The sequence below is a fragment of the Clavelina lepadiformis genome, chromosome 6 (assembly GCF_947623445.1).
Source record: "Clavelina lepadiformis chromosome 6, kaClaLepa1.1, whole genome shotgun sequence".
In the NCBI taxonomy this organism is placed as follows: domain Eukaryota; kingdom Metazoa; phylum Chordata; class Ascidiacea; order Aplousobranchia; family Clavelinidae; genus Clavelina; species Clavelina lepadiformis.
The window spans coordinates 19,922,827-19,938,297 of NC_135245.1; the positions used below are offsets into that span (position 1 = coordinate 19,922,827).

The 15,471-nt window shown below is 37.7% G+C and overlaps 4 protein-coding genes across 5 annotated transcripts; all 4 read left to right on the top strand.

Annotated features, from left to right (window-relative positions):
• The first annotated feature begins 4,163 nt into the window (after positions 1-4,163).
• On the top strand, positions 4,164-5,599 carry LOC143462502 (uncharacterized). 2 transcript variants are annotated; one of them, XM_076960697.1, is made up of 5 exons: positions 4,164-4,299; positions 4,391-4,525; positions 4,598-4,720; positions 5,288-5,351; positions 5,385-5,599. In XM_076960697.1, the coding sequence occupies exons 1-5, from the start codon at positions 4,248-4,250 to the stop codon at positions 5,518-5,520; spliced, it is 510 nt and encodes a 169-aa protein (XP_076816812.1). In that variant the 5' UTR covers positions 4,164-4,247; the 3' UTR covers positions 5,521-5,599. The 2 variants fall into 2 exon arrangements, with proteins under 2 accessions (XP_076816812.1, XP_076816811.1); XM_076960696.1 differs by having other exon boundaries at positions 5,288-5,599.
• A 564-nt stretch (positions 5,600-6,163) lies between these two features.
• On the top strand, positions 6,164-8,162 carry LOC143462400 (uncharacterized). Its single transcript, XM_076960553.1, has 4 exons — positions 6,164-6,305; positions 6,687-6,821; positions 6,893-7,015; positions 7,728-8,162. The coding sequence occupies exons 1-4, from the start codon at positions 6,185-6,187 to the stop codon at positions 7,955-7,957; spliced, it is 609 nt and encodes a 202-aa protein (XP_076816668.1). The 5' UTR covers positions 6,164-6,184; the 3' UTR covers positions 7,958-8,162.
• Positions 8,163-8,849: 687 nt separating this feature from the next.
• Positions 8,850-10,060, top strand: LOC143462401 (cardiotoxin 7''-like). Its single transcript, XM_076960554.1, has 4 exons — positions 8,850-9,188; positions 9,256-9,384; positions 9,501-9,605; positions 9,733-10,060. The coding sequence occupies exons 1-4, from the start codon at positions 9,137-9,139 to the stop codon at positions 9,828-9,830; spliced, it is 384 nt and encodes a 127-aa protein (XP_076816669.1). The 5' UTR covers positions 8,850-9,136; the 3' UTR covers positions 9,831-10,060.
• A 2,375-nt stretch (positions 10,061-12,435) lies between these two features.
• On the top strand, positions 12,436-14,225 carry LOC143463490 (uncharacterized). The gene is made up of 4 exons (XM_076961970.1): positions 12,436-12,570; positions 12,657-12,791; positions 13,040-13,159; positions 13,917-14,225. Exons 1-4 carry the CDS (start codon positions 12,519-12,521, stop codon positions 14,012-14,014), a joined length of 405 nt encoding a protein of 134 aa, XP_076818085.1. The 5' UTR covers positions 12,436-12,518; the 3' UTR covers positions 14,015-14,225.
• Positions 14,226-15,471: the final 1,246 nt, after the last annotated feature.

Genomic DNA, 15,471 nt, shown 5'->3' on the forward strand with positions numbered 1-15,471 from the left:
AACAAGGTCATTCTTAACCAAAACGTCTGGTAAAATAGAAATAACTCCCGCAGTTGCCAGTCAAAGTCTGTTAAAACGCGTTCCTTTCAACAAATGCAGAAAAATGTCACTCACTGACAGTAACTGATGCAAGACAAGACTTTACCGAAACCGGACTATTTCTCATCCCCCCGAACCGTTCCAAAACTTTTATGACGGAATCAAAAAGCAATTGCGTCACAAAACAACGTCAGCTTTCGCCCATCTCATTTTTCTACGTTTTAAGACTTGTTAAGGGTTTTCGAACACATTCGCTTTTTCTCATGAATATTACTGTAACTTTCATCAAAGTTTTTCAGCGAGTAAACTTTTATCCAATCTTGCCAACTCGCAGACGACTTTTTGACGTCGGGTGCAATTGCTCAGCCACTGGATGCTTTTGTACACAAGACTCCGGCAATTTAAACTGTGACGTCAGAGACTTCTAGAACGTTCGCCTGGTTATAAATTCACATCTGTTCATGTATCACTCGTGAAATGGGATGAATATCACTCCTGTTTGGAAACATTTCACGACTGCTGATGTACAACTTGTACAATTGACACCTTCAGCTTTAAATTACATTCACAATACTCGAAGTATTTGAGGAAGTCGTGAAGTAATAAGCACACCATATTTTTTAATCACAAGTCAGGCTTCTGGCTAGACCACCATTGTTTCCGCACTTTCACCAAATCGTTAAAAATCTGCGTAGTGTTTGTTCACATGCGCTGTATGAGATGTCGTTATAGTTACAAGGTAATTGATAAACCTAGTTTGACAAACTACGTCATTATCCACGGAAGTATAAGCTAAGATGTAATTTAATCGAAATGTAGGATGTATGAATATTCCAATTATGGACGTTGCACCAACGTTGTCTGAAATATGAGGGCGCGATAAATTTTTATCCGCAAATTTTGAGATGACTCTACTGCATCTCCTGATCTGTCAAACAATTACCTTGATTACGTCATACTTTCTGTCTGCGTAAAACAGTGCTGCGTCTTAGATTAAACGTCACTGTTTAACACTGTATTTCTAGTTCCAAAGCACTGTAGACAACAATTACGAGGTACAAAAGACAAAACATCTTAATTCAAATTACTACACAAAATAGCAGAGGCTATCACTATTTGACCGGTTGCGACACTTTCAAGCAACTTTGAACAACTTTGAAGTCAATTTATCTTCGAACTGTGCGTCATCGTTAGATGACGTAACAGCCCGGAACAAAAACATGTGTGAGGCAGCGCAGAACGCCATGTTCGATGACGTATGATTCAAAGAAAGAAAAGAGATGACGCTGAAATTGCAGGAACCGGCAAAGACCTTTCGTTTTGAGGAAGTTACAAATAATGTGGTAAAATGAAGTGCCCAATCAGCCACAACTAGCATTAAGACCACTTTCGACAAGTCTGAATCTGCCCAAAAAGAGAAAAACCACCTTCTGACAGACCTTGTGACGTGCAATGAGTTTCCGAGATTTTCTGCTTCCAGTGCGTCATCTACCGGCGGTTTTTCGATCATTAAATCAATTTCTGAAAATATTTAAAAACATCTTTAAAAGTGAAAGTTGTTTTAATGTAATCGATATAAATGTTGGCTTTATCATACTCTATACAGTGATATCATATAAATTTAAAACCAATTGCGAAAAATTACAATCGTAAACTAATAAAGTCTTTTCTGACATTTCTTGGTGAGATAAAAATGGAATGTCAAATCATTTACAACTGATTGGGTCTCATCAATCTGTTCATCACTTGTCTAGTGATGCAGTAATCTAAACACCAGTCGCACCGAATAAGCGGTTTCTTCACTTCCCTTTTGCTTTACGTGCAACACAGCAATCTCTCCTGCTCTAATTGGAGCTTTTTGCCCCAGCAATAGCGTTCTTCGTTGAAATAAACACTTTCTAATGACTGAAATAAAAACACACGCTTGGCCTGTGCCCACTGCAACCGTTAGAACCAGCCCGGAGTAATGCGATTAAAAAAGCAAAGTCGAATCAAAGTCCGGAAAGTATCTTACATGGCGGGATTACTTTCTCGTGATAAATCGTTTCTTTCGTCTGTTTTTTTGTTCGTAGCCCATGTCATTACCTCGATTGGACGACCAACACTGCACCTATAAAAGCCAACAAAGGATACAAAATTATCACGGAAATATACCTTCAAATTGGCACAGGACGATTTTTAAAGTAAACCAACATATTAGTTACTGTAGGCTACGAGTTATGCCTTGGTATTTGTTCTGTCAAAGTCCCTCCATCTACTCCTTTGAATATGAGTAAACTATGATGTTGATTGACAGGTAGGTACAACCAAGCAGTGCTTTGAGCCTGGTCGCAACAAACCTTCTGCGCTTTCTTCAAAGTACTACAGCGAAGCATGTACTGGTATTAGCGCGGTTGGTCAGGAATCTATTTTCATCGTGTTTTGCCAACACAGGCTCAGCAGTAGAGCAGCATACCGACAATTTCCAATAATACTTGAAGAGCAGAACGTGGAAAAAAAGCAAAGCAGAATTAAAGCGCAACAAAATGAGAGCACGCCATATTGTGTGGCGTCAAGTTGTTTCAGATGTTTCCCAACTGTGGCTGAAGGAAGATTATTATTTGATTCGCAAGCAACATGCGTCAAAGCACAGGCTTTAATTGACGTGGAGAGACGTCTTCCAAGTACGTTTGTGTATCTTTGTGTCTAAAAGACGACTTATAAAAAAGACAAACTCTGAAATATTAAGAATACAACAACCTTTCGGCAAATGAGCGTGGTGTTCTGCCGCCACCTAGCGGACAGGGTGGTGAACGCTTTAGAAGGGTTGAGGCGAGACATGAGCTAGAAGCGTTAAAACAAAAGTTTTGCATGAATTGACCATAACAACCGTCAATAAGTAACAGAGTAGTCACAATAATGAAAGCGATGGACGCAGCGACCAAGCCATTTCCCGCGTAGTTTGTGGTCAGTCGATCACTTTCAAGAACGCTGCAAAGCACTTGGACAATAGTTACGCAAACCTCCAGTCGCAATTGTTCATTGGATCGGTCTACCCGGCTGTTATAGTAGGTTTTTAGCGGCATTTCTCTGCAACGTGTACAACTATGCGAGGAACAGCAACAAACCACAAATGATTGCGAGGCTCGGCTCCGAATATACTGAAGAAGCCAAAGTTGCTGACAACTTAGTCGGTGAATTTATTTTGAATTGTGACATTTAAGGTCTAAGCCTCAAACCGCTTCAAGTTTAATTTTTACCAACTAAATATTCCCCGGCTCCGCGGTGTGGCTTGCTTTCGATTCCAAGACAATGAAAAATGCTGACTCACTTGCATTCTAAAAGTCAGATGAGTTCAAGTCACGTGCCGGGAGAGCAATGACTTGTTCGTAAAAAATGTAACGCACAAAGCTTTCTATTTGTTTTCACACTGGAACCGCGAGTATTCTTCTTTACAAACATTTTCGCGTCCATTACGTGTTCGATGTCTTTTGTAATAAAAACCGCAACACATGTAATTGAGTGCCAGATCTTTTGAAAGTGTTTTTCTTCTTTTGGCAAGTTTACTTTATAACATTTTCCTGCAATTCTTGATGTTTCGAAAAGTCAAATGCTCATGTAAAACTTTATTTACCCGCAGTATGAGTTGTTGTGATCGAATACGGAAACAAGTGAAGGCAGCACACGGCTTCGTCAGCTAATTTAGATTAAACTCATTCTTGGCAATAAGTTTACTCTTTATCATGCAAATCGCTGTACACCGAGCGCTGTGCTATAGCATATACCTATAGACTACACCCAATGTTGCAGAGCAGGGTGTGGCTGAAGCTAGACATACTTGCAGCAAAATTGTTGACAGTTTACAGCGGATGTTTGTTGGTGTAATGCACCAACCTGTAAGGGATCAACCGCTTTTAGATGATAGTTAATTGAGTGTGCTTTAAATACATTGTACAGTACATGTATCCATTTCGCCTACATATCATCCATAATATGTTAAATTATATTATATATTGAAAGTCTTTCTAACCAGGTGCCTAGCATTTCACCGATAAAGCAACGTATCAGACATTAAAATAACTTACTATAAAATAAATTATGTTAATACTTGATGCGTTGCTGAATCGGTGAAGTAAGTTTTGAAATTTCAATATGAGATCTCAATGCTGTAGAGTGTAAGACAAATCACAAACATTTAAAACGCTGTAAAAATTGGCTAAACAGGAATTATGAAAGTTTTTTTCAGAATTATGTTTCTTCTTGCATCGTTCGGCACCCAAGGTGATTGTGATCAAACAGTTTGTCCAATTCTTAATCACAAACATTATTTTCTTAAAAACCTTTTCGTTATTAAAGTAAATGCAAATTTCAGGATGGACCAGTCAGTGCTATCAGTGTCAGTATGTATCTACTTCAAGCGATAACTCATGCTATGGTCCTAATATAGACGACCAGTATTTGCTGGACTGCCCTTCCGGACAAGATCATTGTTTAACAGCAATTGGAAGTGAGTCTTGTTTACATCTCGTACAAACTTCAGAAATTTCATTCACTTGAATTAAAATATGATTCTTGACAGAGGAAGTCATTCTTGACGCCGTAGCTATCTCGATTGAGAGAAAATGTTCTTCGATCAACGTCCAGCCAAGTTGTCCTGAGATATTTTCAGGAATTCAGATTTGCGCCCACTACTGTTCACAAGGTGAGCTTGTGTACGAGAGTTTACTTCCCGGTAGTTTTGAAAAGTTTTCACTCCCATATTCCAACTGACGCTTTTCAACTTTGTTAACTTACATCGCAACAAATTAAAACTTGACAGAATCAAGTTTGATTTTGTGGATCTCGGCAACATTTTCAATTGTTCAAGTTTAGCCTGAAAACGTAACAAATAGACTACGTTTGATAAACGAGGGATCTTGCTTATATACAGGACGTCTTGTAATTGTAATTGTAAGTGTCTTGTAATTGCAACGCGATAGAAGTTATTGGTCAAAGTTCATACAACTCCACCCCGATGTCATCGCAAAGTTTAAAAAAGGAAGCTGAGGCGCCAATGTGTGGAAAGTTAGCTTACAATCGTCTACGACATCATTTCTCAAGCCATAAAAATAGTCTATTCGGCCAAGAACAACTATTTAATCTAATCCTTGAATCTATGTCAAACTTTCAGCTGTAAACTATTACGCAAAGCCAAATTAAGTAAAGTTAAGTTGTTTTATAATTGCACGTTATTGTGTTGCTGTTTACACGAACTGACTTGCTTCTTTAGATGGCTGCAACAACAACAACGGTAACAACACTCAGGTTCTCATCATTACTGACAACCGTAACGGCAACAACAACATTAACAATGGCAACAGTGGTAACAACAACAACATTAACAATGGCAACAGTGGTAACAACAACAACATTAACAATGGCAACAGTGGTTCACTGATCCAGGCTTCTCTGATCAATCTCATGCTTGCCATAGTTGGTGCTCTCGCGCTCATCAAGTGGTAATAAACCTAGATGAGTCACTTCCTCCTGGTGTCACTATATGAAAAAGAAAAATAATTAAATAAACAAAAATCGCATGGTTTGTATTTGGATTATTGTGTGTCTGAAAGATACACTTTGACCAGAAGAAGAAAATTGATCAACGGTGTGACATAAGTTTGATTAGTTTGACTGAAATTGTGCATTTCCTCTTCAAAGTAAAAGCTTGATGTGTCAAAAAGCAATTTTGATGTAAAGAGTGAAGCGATACCGTGAGTCAAATCTTTTCACGCGTTTCCGCAAAATGTTTTTCTTTGATCATCAGAGCACGACTATACACTTATTATTTCGTAAAAAGCCTTCATTTTTAAACACATCGTGAAATGTGGAAAGGTTTATCCGAATAATGACGAAAGAAAGTTTGCTTGTTTGTCTTTGAGAAACAAGGTTAAGATTAGCTCCATTAGAAGTGGTGACATTTAGGTTATTTTTATCATTAAGGATCAGCTTCTATTTGATTGAGCGCCACAGGATGATGCTCCTCAGTCAAGTGTCCTCAAATATGATAAAAATATGATACAAATATGTTTCAATTAATTATTTAACGTATAGGCCTAATACAAAGAAGTGTAAATGATAACAACTTAATCATATATGTAGATGAAAAGGTGCATTTGACATAAAATAAATGAGCAAAGTTAAGACATTGCACAATCGTTCAATTGGCCGCTTAACAAAGCAATTCAAAGAAATGATCAGGAAGATATTTGTCAAAGTTGGACTACTTGCTGCATTGCTGGTTGCACGAGGTAACGGAGATAGATTTGTTTATTTTTTAAATTTCTGGAAATGTTTTTATCACTTTAAAGTTTTGAAGGTAATTAACATCGGTGCCACCATTTAATAATTCGGTCCTTATGCTTGGTTTATTTTCGACTATTGTGCTATTCGTAGTAAGTTGCCAGACTTGCAAGGAGTGATCTTCTTTGAGCTTTTTTTAAACAACTTTGATGAAAATTAGCGTAAATTAAAAACATTAAAAATTACCCACAATGCTGTGCAATGACACTTTTGGTTAAAACCATGCAGACAAAGTTGAAATCGTAAGTTTCATTATTATTCTCACAAAGTGATCTTTTCTTGGATTTTGTTTGATCTTTGATCATTTTCAATCGTCTCTTAAATTTCAGGGTCAGCCATCCAATGCTATCAATGCCAGCATGAATCTGTCACGGGCGGTAACATATGTTATGGCCCGAACATAGACAACAAATATCTACAAACCTGCCCTGAAGAACAGGACCATTGCTCAACCACAGTAGCAAGTGAGAGTCACTCGCCGAATTTTGTAAAATTAAAATTTTTTTTCATCAGCCTACAACTTTATGTCACACAGTCTTGAAGGCATTTGACGTTGAAGTGACGGTAATCGAAAGGAATTGTTCGACGTTTCACGCACAAGCAAGCTGCCCATCTGTGGACTCGAACATAAAGTCTTGCGTCTACTTTTGCTCACAAGGTGATATAAGTCGTTAAATGGTTTCTCTTCTTTGTAAATTGTTAGAAGTTATTTTGTCATCTTGTCTTTACACCCTACGCGCGTTACTGCAGTGAGGCTGCATATCTACGTTCATTCATTCCTAAGTCGCTGTTCATAATAAAGATGTAATGCTTTTTCACGTTTTACCGACTTCATATGTGACTCATGACACATTTTAACAACACAATCTCGTCATAATATCTCGTTTATTTCCTCAACTTAAAAGTTAATTTCATGTTATTTGTTAGGCTTTTATCTAAACCAGGCATGCACAACTCAAAACAGTACACGGGCCGTTTTAGGGAAAAAAAGATTTCGCGGGCCGCGTGCTAACATTGTTGTAACTAACGTGTAGCCTACTTTATATAATGTGACCGATTAACCGTCGAATAAGAGATATTATTGAGAAGATGGTTACTGTCAAGAGACGGTTGCCTCTCGCACTACAGTATGTAGTTGTTTTTAACGCTTATCGGCGGTAAAGCATCGGATTCGTTGATTATGTAACTGTAACCGTGGAGAAAATGCCTGAATGAGCGAAATCACGGAATATCTCGTGGGCCGCACGAAAAGGTTTCGCGGGCCGCATGCGGCCCGCGGGCCGTATGTTGTGCATGCCTGATCTAAACTTAAGCTCTTCTTAAGGCTTAAGGTTATACAGCAAAAGAAATATTTTTGATAATTTGTTCAGATGGTTGCAACAATGGCAACAGTGGTTCGCTGGTCCAAGCTTCTCTGGTCACTCTCATGCTTGCCCGTGACGCGACACCTGATCGAAAGACACTTTATCGAACGACACTTAATCGAACGACAGTTTATCGAAAGACACTTAATCGAACGACAGCTGATCGTACCATGTACCATGCTTGCCATGGTCGGAGCTCTCGCGCTCATCAAGTGGTGATGAGCATGGATGAGTAACGTCCGCATTTCAATGAACAAAACGTCATATATTAATGCACTTTATACTGTATGCAGAATACTGTTTATTTAAGAAAGAGCGTATACACAATCCTATGCTTTTGAATGTATCCATTTTTCCAGCTCTTAGTACACATGACGAAACAAGCTTATGTTTGCGAAAGCTCGTGTAGAAAGATCGAAAATAAAGTGAACCTCAAGAGTGCCTCTTTATTTTTATTTCGATGTTTATGTGTGTCAACCGACAGAGTGACTTCAACGCAAAACAGAACCCGTTAATATGACGTCACGATCGTTCCAACTGGTAGATATCGTTTGATTAAACTACGTCATAATTCCTGATAAATGTCATCACAAAGCATAAAAGCTGATGACTAATAACCTGGAATGGGATCTGGGTGGGAACTGAGAGCAGCGAAGATGGATGAAGTAGATTTACGAAGTGGTTCAGTGCTTAGGACCTGAAAATTTAGCAGAAATATTAAAAGGCAATTTTTGTCGAAAATACACTGAAAACTGCATAAAAAATACGAAATATAGTTGAATTTTACTAACTGAAGTTCGGAAACGTCTCCATTATTTAGTTTTGTGTTGTAGTAGTGAAGTAGTGAAAAGCATCAGTTAACTATAAAGCATGTTCGTGTGCAATAAGAATGGACCCAGCTTCAATCTAAACACGTTGAAACAGATCAATAAGTTTTGTGAAAATAAATTTGTTGAACTTTAATGAAAAGATGCAGATTTTATAAATTAGTTTCAAATAAAAGAACAAACACGCACTAGATGGACGTTTTCTTCTGATGTCTGGCGTTTTAATACTTTAGCATCGCCATTATGACGTCGTTAAGGTAAAATTATGCTAATATAGTCAATGCATGAATGAAGATAGTCTCTACACAGGGAGCTCAGTAGCTTGGGCGCATATCTAAGTCGTGGGTTAGATACTGGTCAGGTATTTCCGGTGATAAAACGTCTTCCGCCGTCGTCAGGACACGTTTCCATCAATTGTTACGCCACAATCGTGACACAGTTTTGGTGTCATCCTTGTTTATACAATACATCATTGAAATTCGTCTATATACGAACGGTTGTTGATATATCATGCTTACAGTAACGCCACTGATAGGAATCACTTTAGATCTGTTTTCCGTTTAATTTGCGACCTAAGCTTCAAAGAAAATGAAAATTTTTCCAACTCTAATTTTGGTCGCTTTTGCTTTATTGCCTAAAGGTAAGAGTTATTACGTCATAGAGTTAGACTTTTTCCGCGAAATTTGAAAATAGAAAATCTTCCTTAGGTCGCTGCATCCGCTGTTACAATTGCTCCAATCCCGGTATGACGTCATGTCTGCAGCCAGCCAGGGCTTCCGCTTCACTTCTGGTCACGTGCCCGGAAGGAGAAAATTTTTGCTTTACAACAACGATCGGTGAGCGACATCTAGCGTATATCAAACAAGTGTTAGTTGAAGAAAAAGTGAAGTTCCAGTTTTCAAAAGTGCATATTCTGGTTTTAACTTTCTTCATTCTATGCGCTTAATACCAGGTTCAGATCAGCTGGGGCATGCGCTCATACGTGGTTGCTCGGATGGCTCGTACCGTAGCTGCTTAACAGGGCATGTGACGCATTGCACAGAAGTCTGCACAACAGGCGAGTAAAGGACTGAGTAAGATTGACTCGAAGCGTAGAGATTTGCAGCCATTATGTATATTGTATACGTGAGTAGTCTAAGTGTCTTTTCATAACACAATTGTGACATAACAATTGTTTTATTTAGATGGGTGCAATGGTGGTGGCCGGGTTGTGTTGGAGTGGAGGATTGTTCACTTTCTAACCACCTTCTCTCTGTCGGCCCTTTTGCTCACCAAGTGTTAAACATTCAGACATAATACTTGCCACAACGTGGCAGTGTATATTAAATGGCGCAACATAAGATAATGTAGTTACAGTGAATAAAATGTATACTGCTTTCGCCTTTTTGATGGTACAACTGTATTTCCTGTAGTGTACATTACTTATAATTGGTTTCATTTACTCTAACATGTCATTTATGCTACTGAGCTATACTTTCCCAAAAACACGAATTCATCCGAATCAAACGAGGTCATCACTTTTTTCGAGTCTTAAGTCTGGGTCAATAACTTTTATCAACTTCGGTTCATGATGTCATAATCTTTATCCTCGAATTGTGCAGCGTTTTTGCTTATTACGCAAGTTGAGCCGGTCTATGCGTAAGTTCCTACAGAAACAGAAGCAATTTTTAAGGCTTGTATATATGTTATTGTCTGAAAACCGAACTGTTCACCAGGATAACTGATCAAAACCAGTCGTTGTTTATAGTTTGCTTAGAAAAGATTTTCAACAGCTCAGCACGGCTACAGCCGCTGCACGCGGGTCGTGCTATTAGGAGCTTGGTGCTGTATTTCCGCTCAATCGCGCAGAAAAAATATCAAATGACAAATGAATCACGATTCACGTGACGTCGGGCGGGTGGGTTAGTTTCATTCGATCAATGATCACGACTTGAACATTTAGTTTCGAACAGAAACCAGACTTATCACGATTTGCGTCACAAGACTCGACCATATCAGACAAAACGTAAAATAAATTAACTCCTGAAAGCTTCAAAGTAATTCGGGAAATTCCTGATGCTGTCTGAGACCAGTTTCGGTTGAATATTTCCAAATCCATTGCTAGGCTTTCAATAATAAAATAAAATCGTAGCTCAGTAAATTGCAATACAAAATGATTTGGATAAATTGAAAAGTCTAGATCAGTTTTTGGTCATGTACATCGATGTTTAACCTCACACAAAATCATATTAAAAGCATATTGATAATCTGTTTGGATCAAACCGCACAAGTTTCTTGTAAAGACAAACAAAACGGATAAGGTAACAAGAATTAAACCTATTCAGTTCTGCATGTCTTGCCAAGCGTTTCTTGGAAATAGGTTTCTTGAATCGTGATGTGAGACTGTGTCACTTCCTTGGCTGTGCTGGCATGGTTTGGCGTTCGTCACAGATAGTTATCTTCACTAGTCGAGAATGCTGCATTAGTTAAGTGGATAAGAAACAGCTCTAGTCATTGATTTCTTTAACACTTGGTCTGCTGCTGCAGCACAAAGTTTTAACATTGAGTTTTTCATTCATTCAAATTACGTAAAACGAGATCAAGTTGAATTGAATGGGGCACAGAACAAAGGTTAATGCAATTATATTGTGAAATACTTTTAAATGCCCAAGTTTGTTACGAGACGTTGCCGAGTATGTCGATGAAGGACAGAAACATAAGAAAGTTTGAGTGTTGTGAAAGCGATGTTTGTTTGTGTTCTATGTTCTATACCAAACTGTTTTAGCATCCATATTAGCAATTGTAGCTTTATTTTAGCATTATCTAAGCATTTATTCACATATTGCAGAAGAAATATCAAATGACAAATAAATCACGATTCACGTGATGCAGGGTGGGGTAGTTTGTTTGCGAAACAATCACGACTTGAACATTTAATTTCGAACAGAAACCAGACTTATCACGATTTGCGTCAAAAGACTCGACCATATCAGACAAAAGGTAAAATAAATTAACTCTTGAAAGCTTCAAAATAAATCTGGAAATTCCTGATGCTGTCTGAGACCAGTTTCGGTTGAATGTTTCCAAATCCTTTGCTAGGCTTTTAATAATTAATGAAATAAAATTTTAGCTCATTAAATTGCAATACAAAATGATTTGGATAAATTGAAACATGTGGATCAGTTTTTAGTCATGTACATTGATGTAATCTCACATAAAATCATGTTTAAAACATATTAAAAACTTATTAATAATCTGTTTGGATCAAACCGCGCAAGTTTCTTGAAAGTACAAACAACGCGGATAAGGACAAGAACAACAAGAATTAAACTTATTCAGTTCTGCATGTCATGAAAAACGTTTCTTGGAAATAGTTTCCTTCCGGGTGATACTCGGTACTGAAGCTATTGATAGATCCGAAGCGGACGCGAGGGCGTGAGGATGAATCGTGATGTGAGACTGTGTCACTTCCTTGACTGTGCTGGCGTGGTTTGGCGTTCGTCACAGATATTTATCATCATTAGTCGAGAATGCTGCATTAGTTAAGTGGATAAGAAACAGCTCTAGTCATTGATTTCTTTAACACTTGGTCTGCTGCTGCAGCACAAAGTTTTAGCATTGAGTTTTTCATTCATTCAAATTACACAAAACGAGATCAAATTGCATTGAATCGGGCACAGAACAAAGGTTAATGCAATTATATTGTAAAATACTTTTAAATGCTCAAGTTTGTTACGAGACGTTGCCGAGTATGTCGATGAAGGACAGAAACATAAAAAAGTTTGAGTGTTGTGAAAGCGATGTTTGTTTGTGTTTTTACCATACTTGATTTAGGCCACGTCTCAAAGTTTTGCCAACAACGTACAGGTGGCTGATTAGAAGAAAAGCAAAGATAAAAACCTTAATTGAAATAATTTATGCAATTCAGCAGATTTTAGGCTCTTATAAGTGATAATTTGATCCATAGCAGAAGACACATTGATCAAGCAACATGAAGATTATTGTCGAAGTTGGACTTCTTCTTGCTTTTTTCTCCATTCAAGGTTTTTCAGGCTAAACAATTCTTTAAAATTTTTAATCAAGGTAAACGAAACTCATAAAAATTGTCCATTATTAATGAAAATTGCAGGATCGGCCATTCAATGCTATCAATGCCAGTATATATCGACTGCATCGGACAACAAATGTTATGGTCCAAGTCTAAGCGACCAGTATCTGTCAGATTGCCCAACAGGACAAGATTATTGCTTAACTTCAGTCGGAAGTAAGTACGAATACGTGTGGTGGTAACCTAGATATAGACTGGTTAAACAATACATAAGCTCACCAAAAACTAAATGTACCGAAAAAAGCAACAAGCAATCGCTGGCTTAAAACTGACTAGCAGCAAACTACAGTGGTGCTGTAGTGACAAACCTTTTCCGAACCACAAGACATTATTATATACACATAATTCATGGTTTTACCAAGCTCAAGATTTCGTCAACCAATAAAGCATTTCCTACTTTTCAGAGGCGAGCGCTGCCGGCATTGATGTGACCACAATTCAGAGACAATGTTCGCCGATTACTGCCCAGTACACTTGCCAAACGATTGCTGGAGTAAGCGCGTGTGTCTATTATTGTTCAGGAGGTGAGTTTGGAGAGCGGCAGCTCACCACTTGAATGCTATTTTTGATTTCACGTTTTTCGATTAAGATCTTCAACCATCTTCCAAAAATTTTTGCGCTTTGAAGACATTAATTTCAGCATTTATGACGTCAGTGGTGAAACAACCGTAAACTACGTCATACTCCTTATAGGCTTATAACAACTAAAAGAATTTCATCAAAATCAAGCGAGTTACGTAATTTGTTTGCGGCGTTTTACTGTAACTTGGCCAAGTAAATTTTTAAACATTTTATATGTATATAGATAACAACCTACAAATTGCACAAGGAAAACGAATGCTTAATTTTACAAAAAAGTTGTCACAAATATTCTACATCTTTCTCGGGATTAGAATTAGATTGAGGAAAAAATTTGAAGCTATTTTAAATGTTAATGTTTGCTGATCGAGTATCGTTTTCTTGCCAAGTGTTGCAAAACTTCGGATGCTAGAATTGCTCATTTTTTAAATTGTCAGTTTCTGTTGTCGAGAAGGCGAAAAAACCCCACGTTTAAAAAATTTCCAAGCTCACTAGTTTCTATGACGTCATTTCCGGTTTCGCCACTTGTTTGTCACGATCTGATGTTTCATTTCCTTCAGTATGTCCTTCTCAAATTTTTGCTAAATTTTTCAAAACAAATAAATTATTCATGTTAAATTAATTCAGTTTACTTAGAAAATAGAAGTCATTGTTACGTAATCTCGCTTTAGTAAAAATAAAATTAACCCACTTATTCTTCAGATGGTTGCAACAATGGCAACAGTGGATCACTGGTCCAAGCTTCACTGTTCACTCTCATGCTAGCCATAGCTGGAGCTCTTGCGCTCACCAAGTGGTAATGAAGTTGAGCGATTCACGCCCGCATGATGTCTCTGTATCAAACGATTAATTATATATTAGCAGTGTGTGTGTATTTTGCATGCAGAGATTTGTTTGTGTAAAGTAGAAATATCTTCTGTGTAAGTTACGATGTTTTATGATAGCATATAAGTGAACGGTATATAACCTAACAAGAAATCATTTCACCAATACAAGTTGATCACAATTTTACCAAGTTATTTGCAGAGGTGACGTTGAGTTTGCCGGCGGAACCATCAGTATCAGTATCAGCATCAGTATCTTTTCTTCTATGTTTGCTCTTTAAAAATTCCCGTCCTGGGTCTTTCTATTTTTGAGCGGATCAGTCATCGGTATAATTGCTTCAAACCTTTATAATTTCCATTTCGTGTTAACACGAATATCGCTTTCCTTAAAGTTCAAAGGTTACATTCATTATTTTAATAAAGTGACTACATCACCGGAAGCAGATCAGGGAGTTGTTGTTAAAGATAGGCGGTTAGGTTCGAAGAATGGCGATGCAAAAATTTAATTTAAGCTATTTTGGATTTAATTGAATTACATTTAGATTAGAAAGTAGATTTAGGTTTGGTTCAAATTGCTATGCTATAAAATTTAAGTTACTTTAACAAGAAACTATGAAAGATAGCTTTGAACTCACTAATTTTTTCCGGTGACATAGTAGCAGTCTATTTAGAAATAAGTATAAATGTCCCAGTCCAGTATGTTTGGAACAGGTTCTATCCTGTAGGTGACTTCATTTCTTGGTGATGGCGTAAGATAAATTTACAATTCGGAAGGCTGTATCAACTCAACCAACCAGTGAATAGCAAGATATTACCACAACTGACAACAATGCACTGGATTTGGTCGCATTCCTTCGGCTTTTTCTTAAATTCTTATCTAATTAGATCAAATTATTGCTATAAATGCCACTTAGGAGCGCGATTTGTACAGACGGCGTTCCACAATATAACATTATATTATGCATAGTTATCATATGTGTGAGACAATATTCTTTAGATACGGTTTGGTCTGCTGGATTGTTTGTGGCGTATCATAAAAACTCTTCATTTACTGTAAAGGTAGCTCCGATGTCAATCAGAGCAAACGCTGAACTCTCATCAATGTTTATGTTGACATACTTACGCTATTGGTAGGACGTCGATTGTTTGTCGCATGTTGTTGTTGACAACGTCGATTGATGTGATCGCAATCTCACAGTTACAGCAAAACACTGAAGTCTTCTTCTCTCTTCTCGAGGTTCCCTTGTTGTCTTCATTTCACTTCGCAGCTGGAAAATTTCGTCGAAAAGTTTTTCGGCTGTTTTTTTTTTTAATTCGGCTACATCCTGGTGAGTGGTGATATATCGTCACCGCTGCCACTTCTGACGACATTATACGTGGTTCAAGATGCATCCGTTCTGCGTTATCAATAGCGTTCTTTGCGGTGGGTTAAA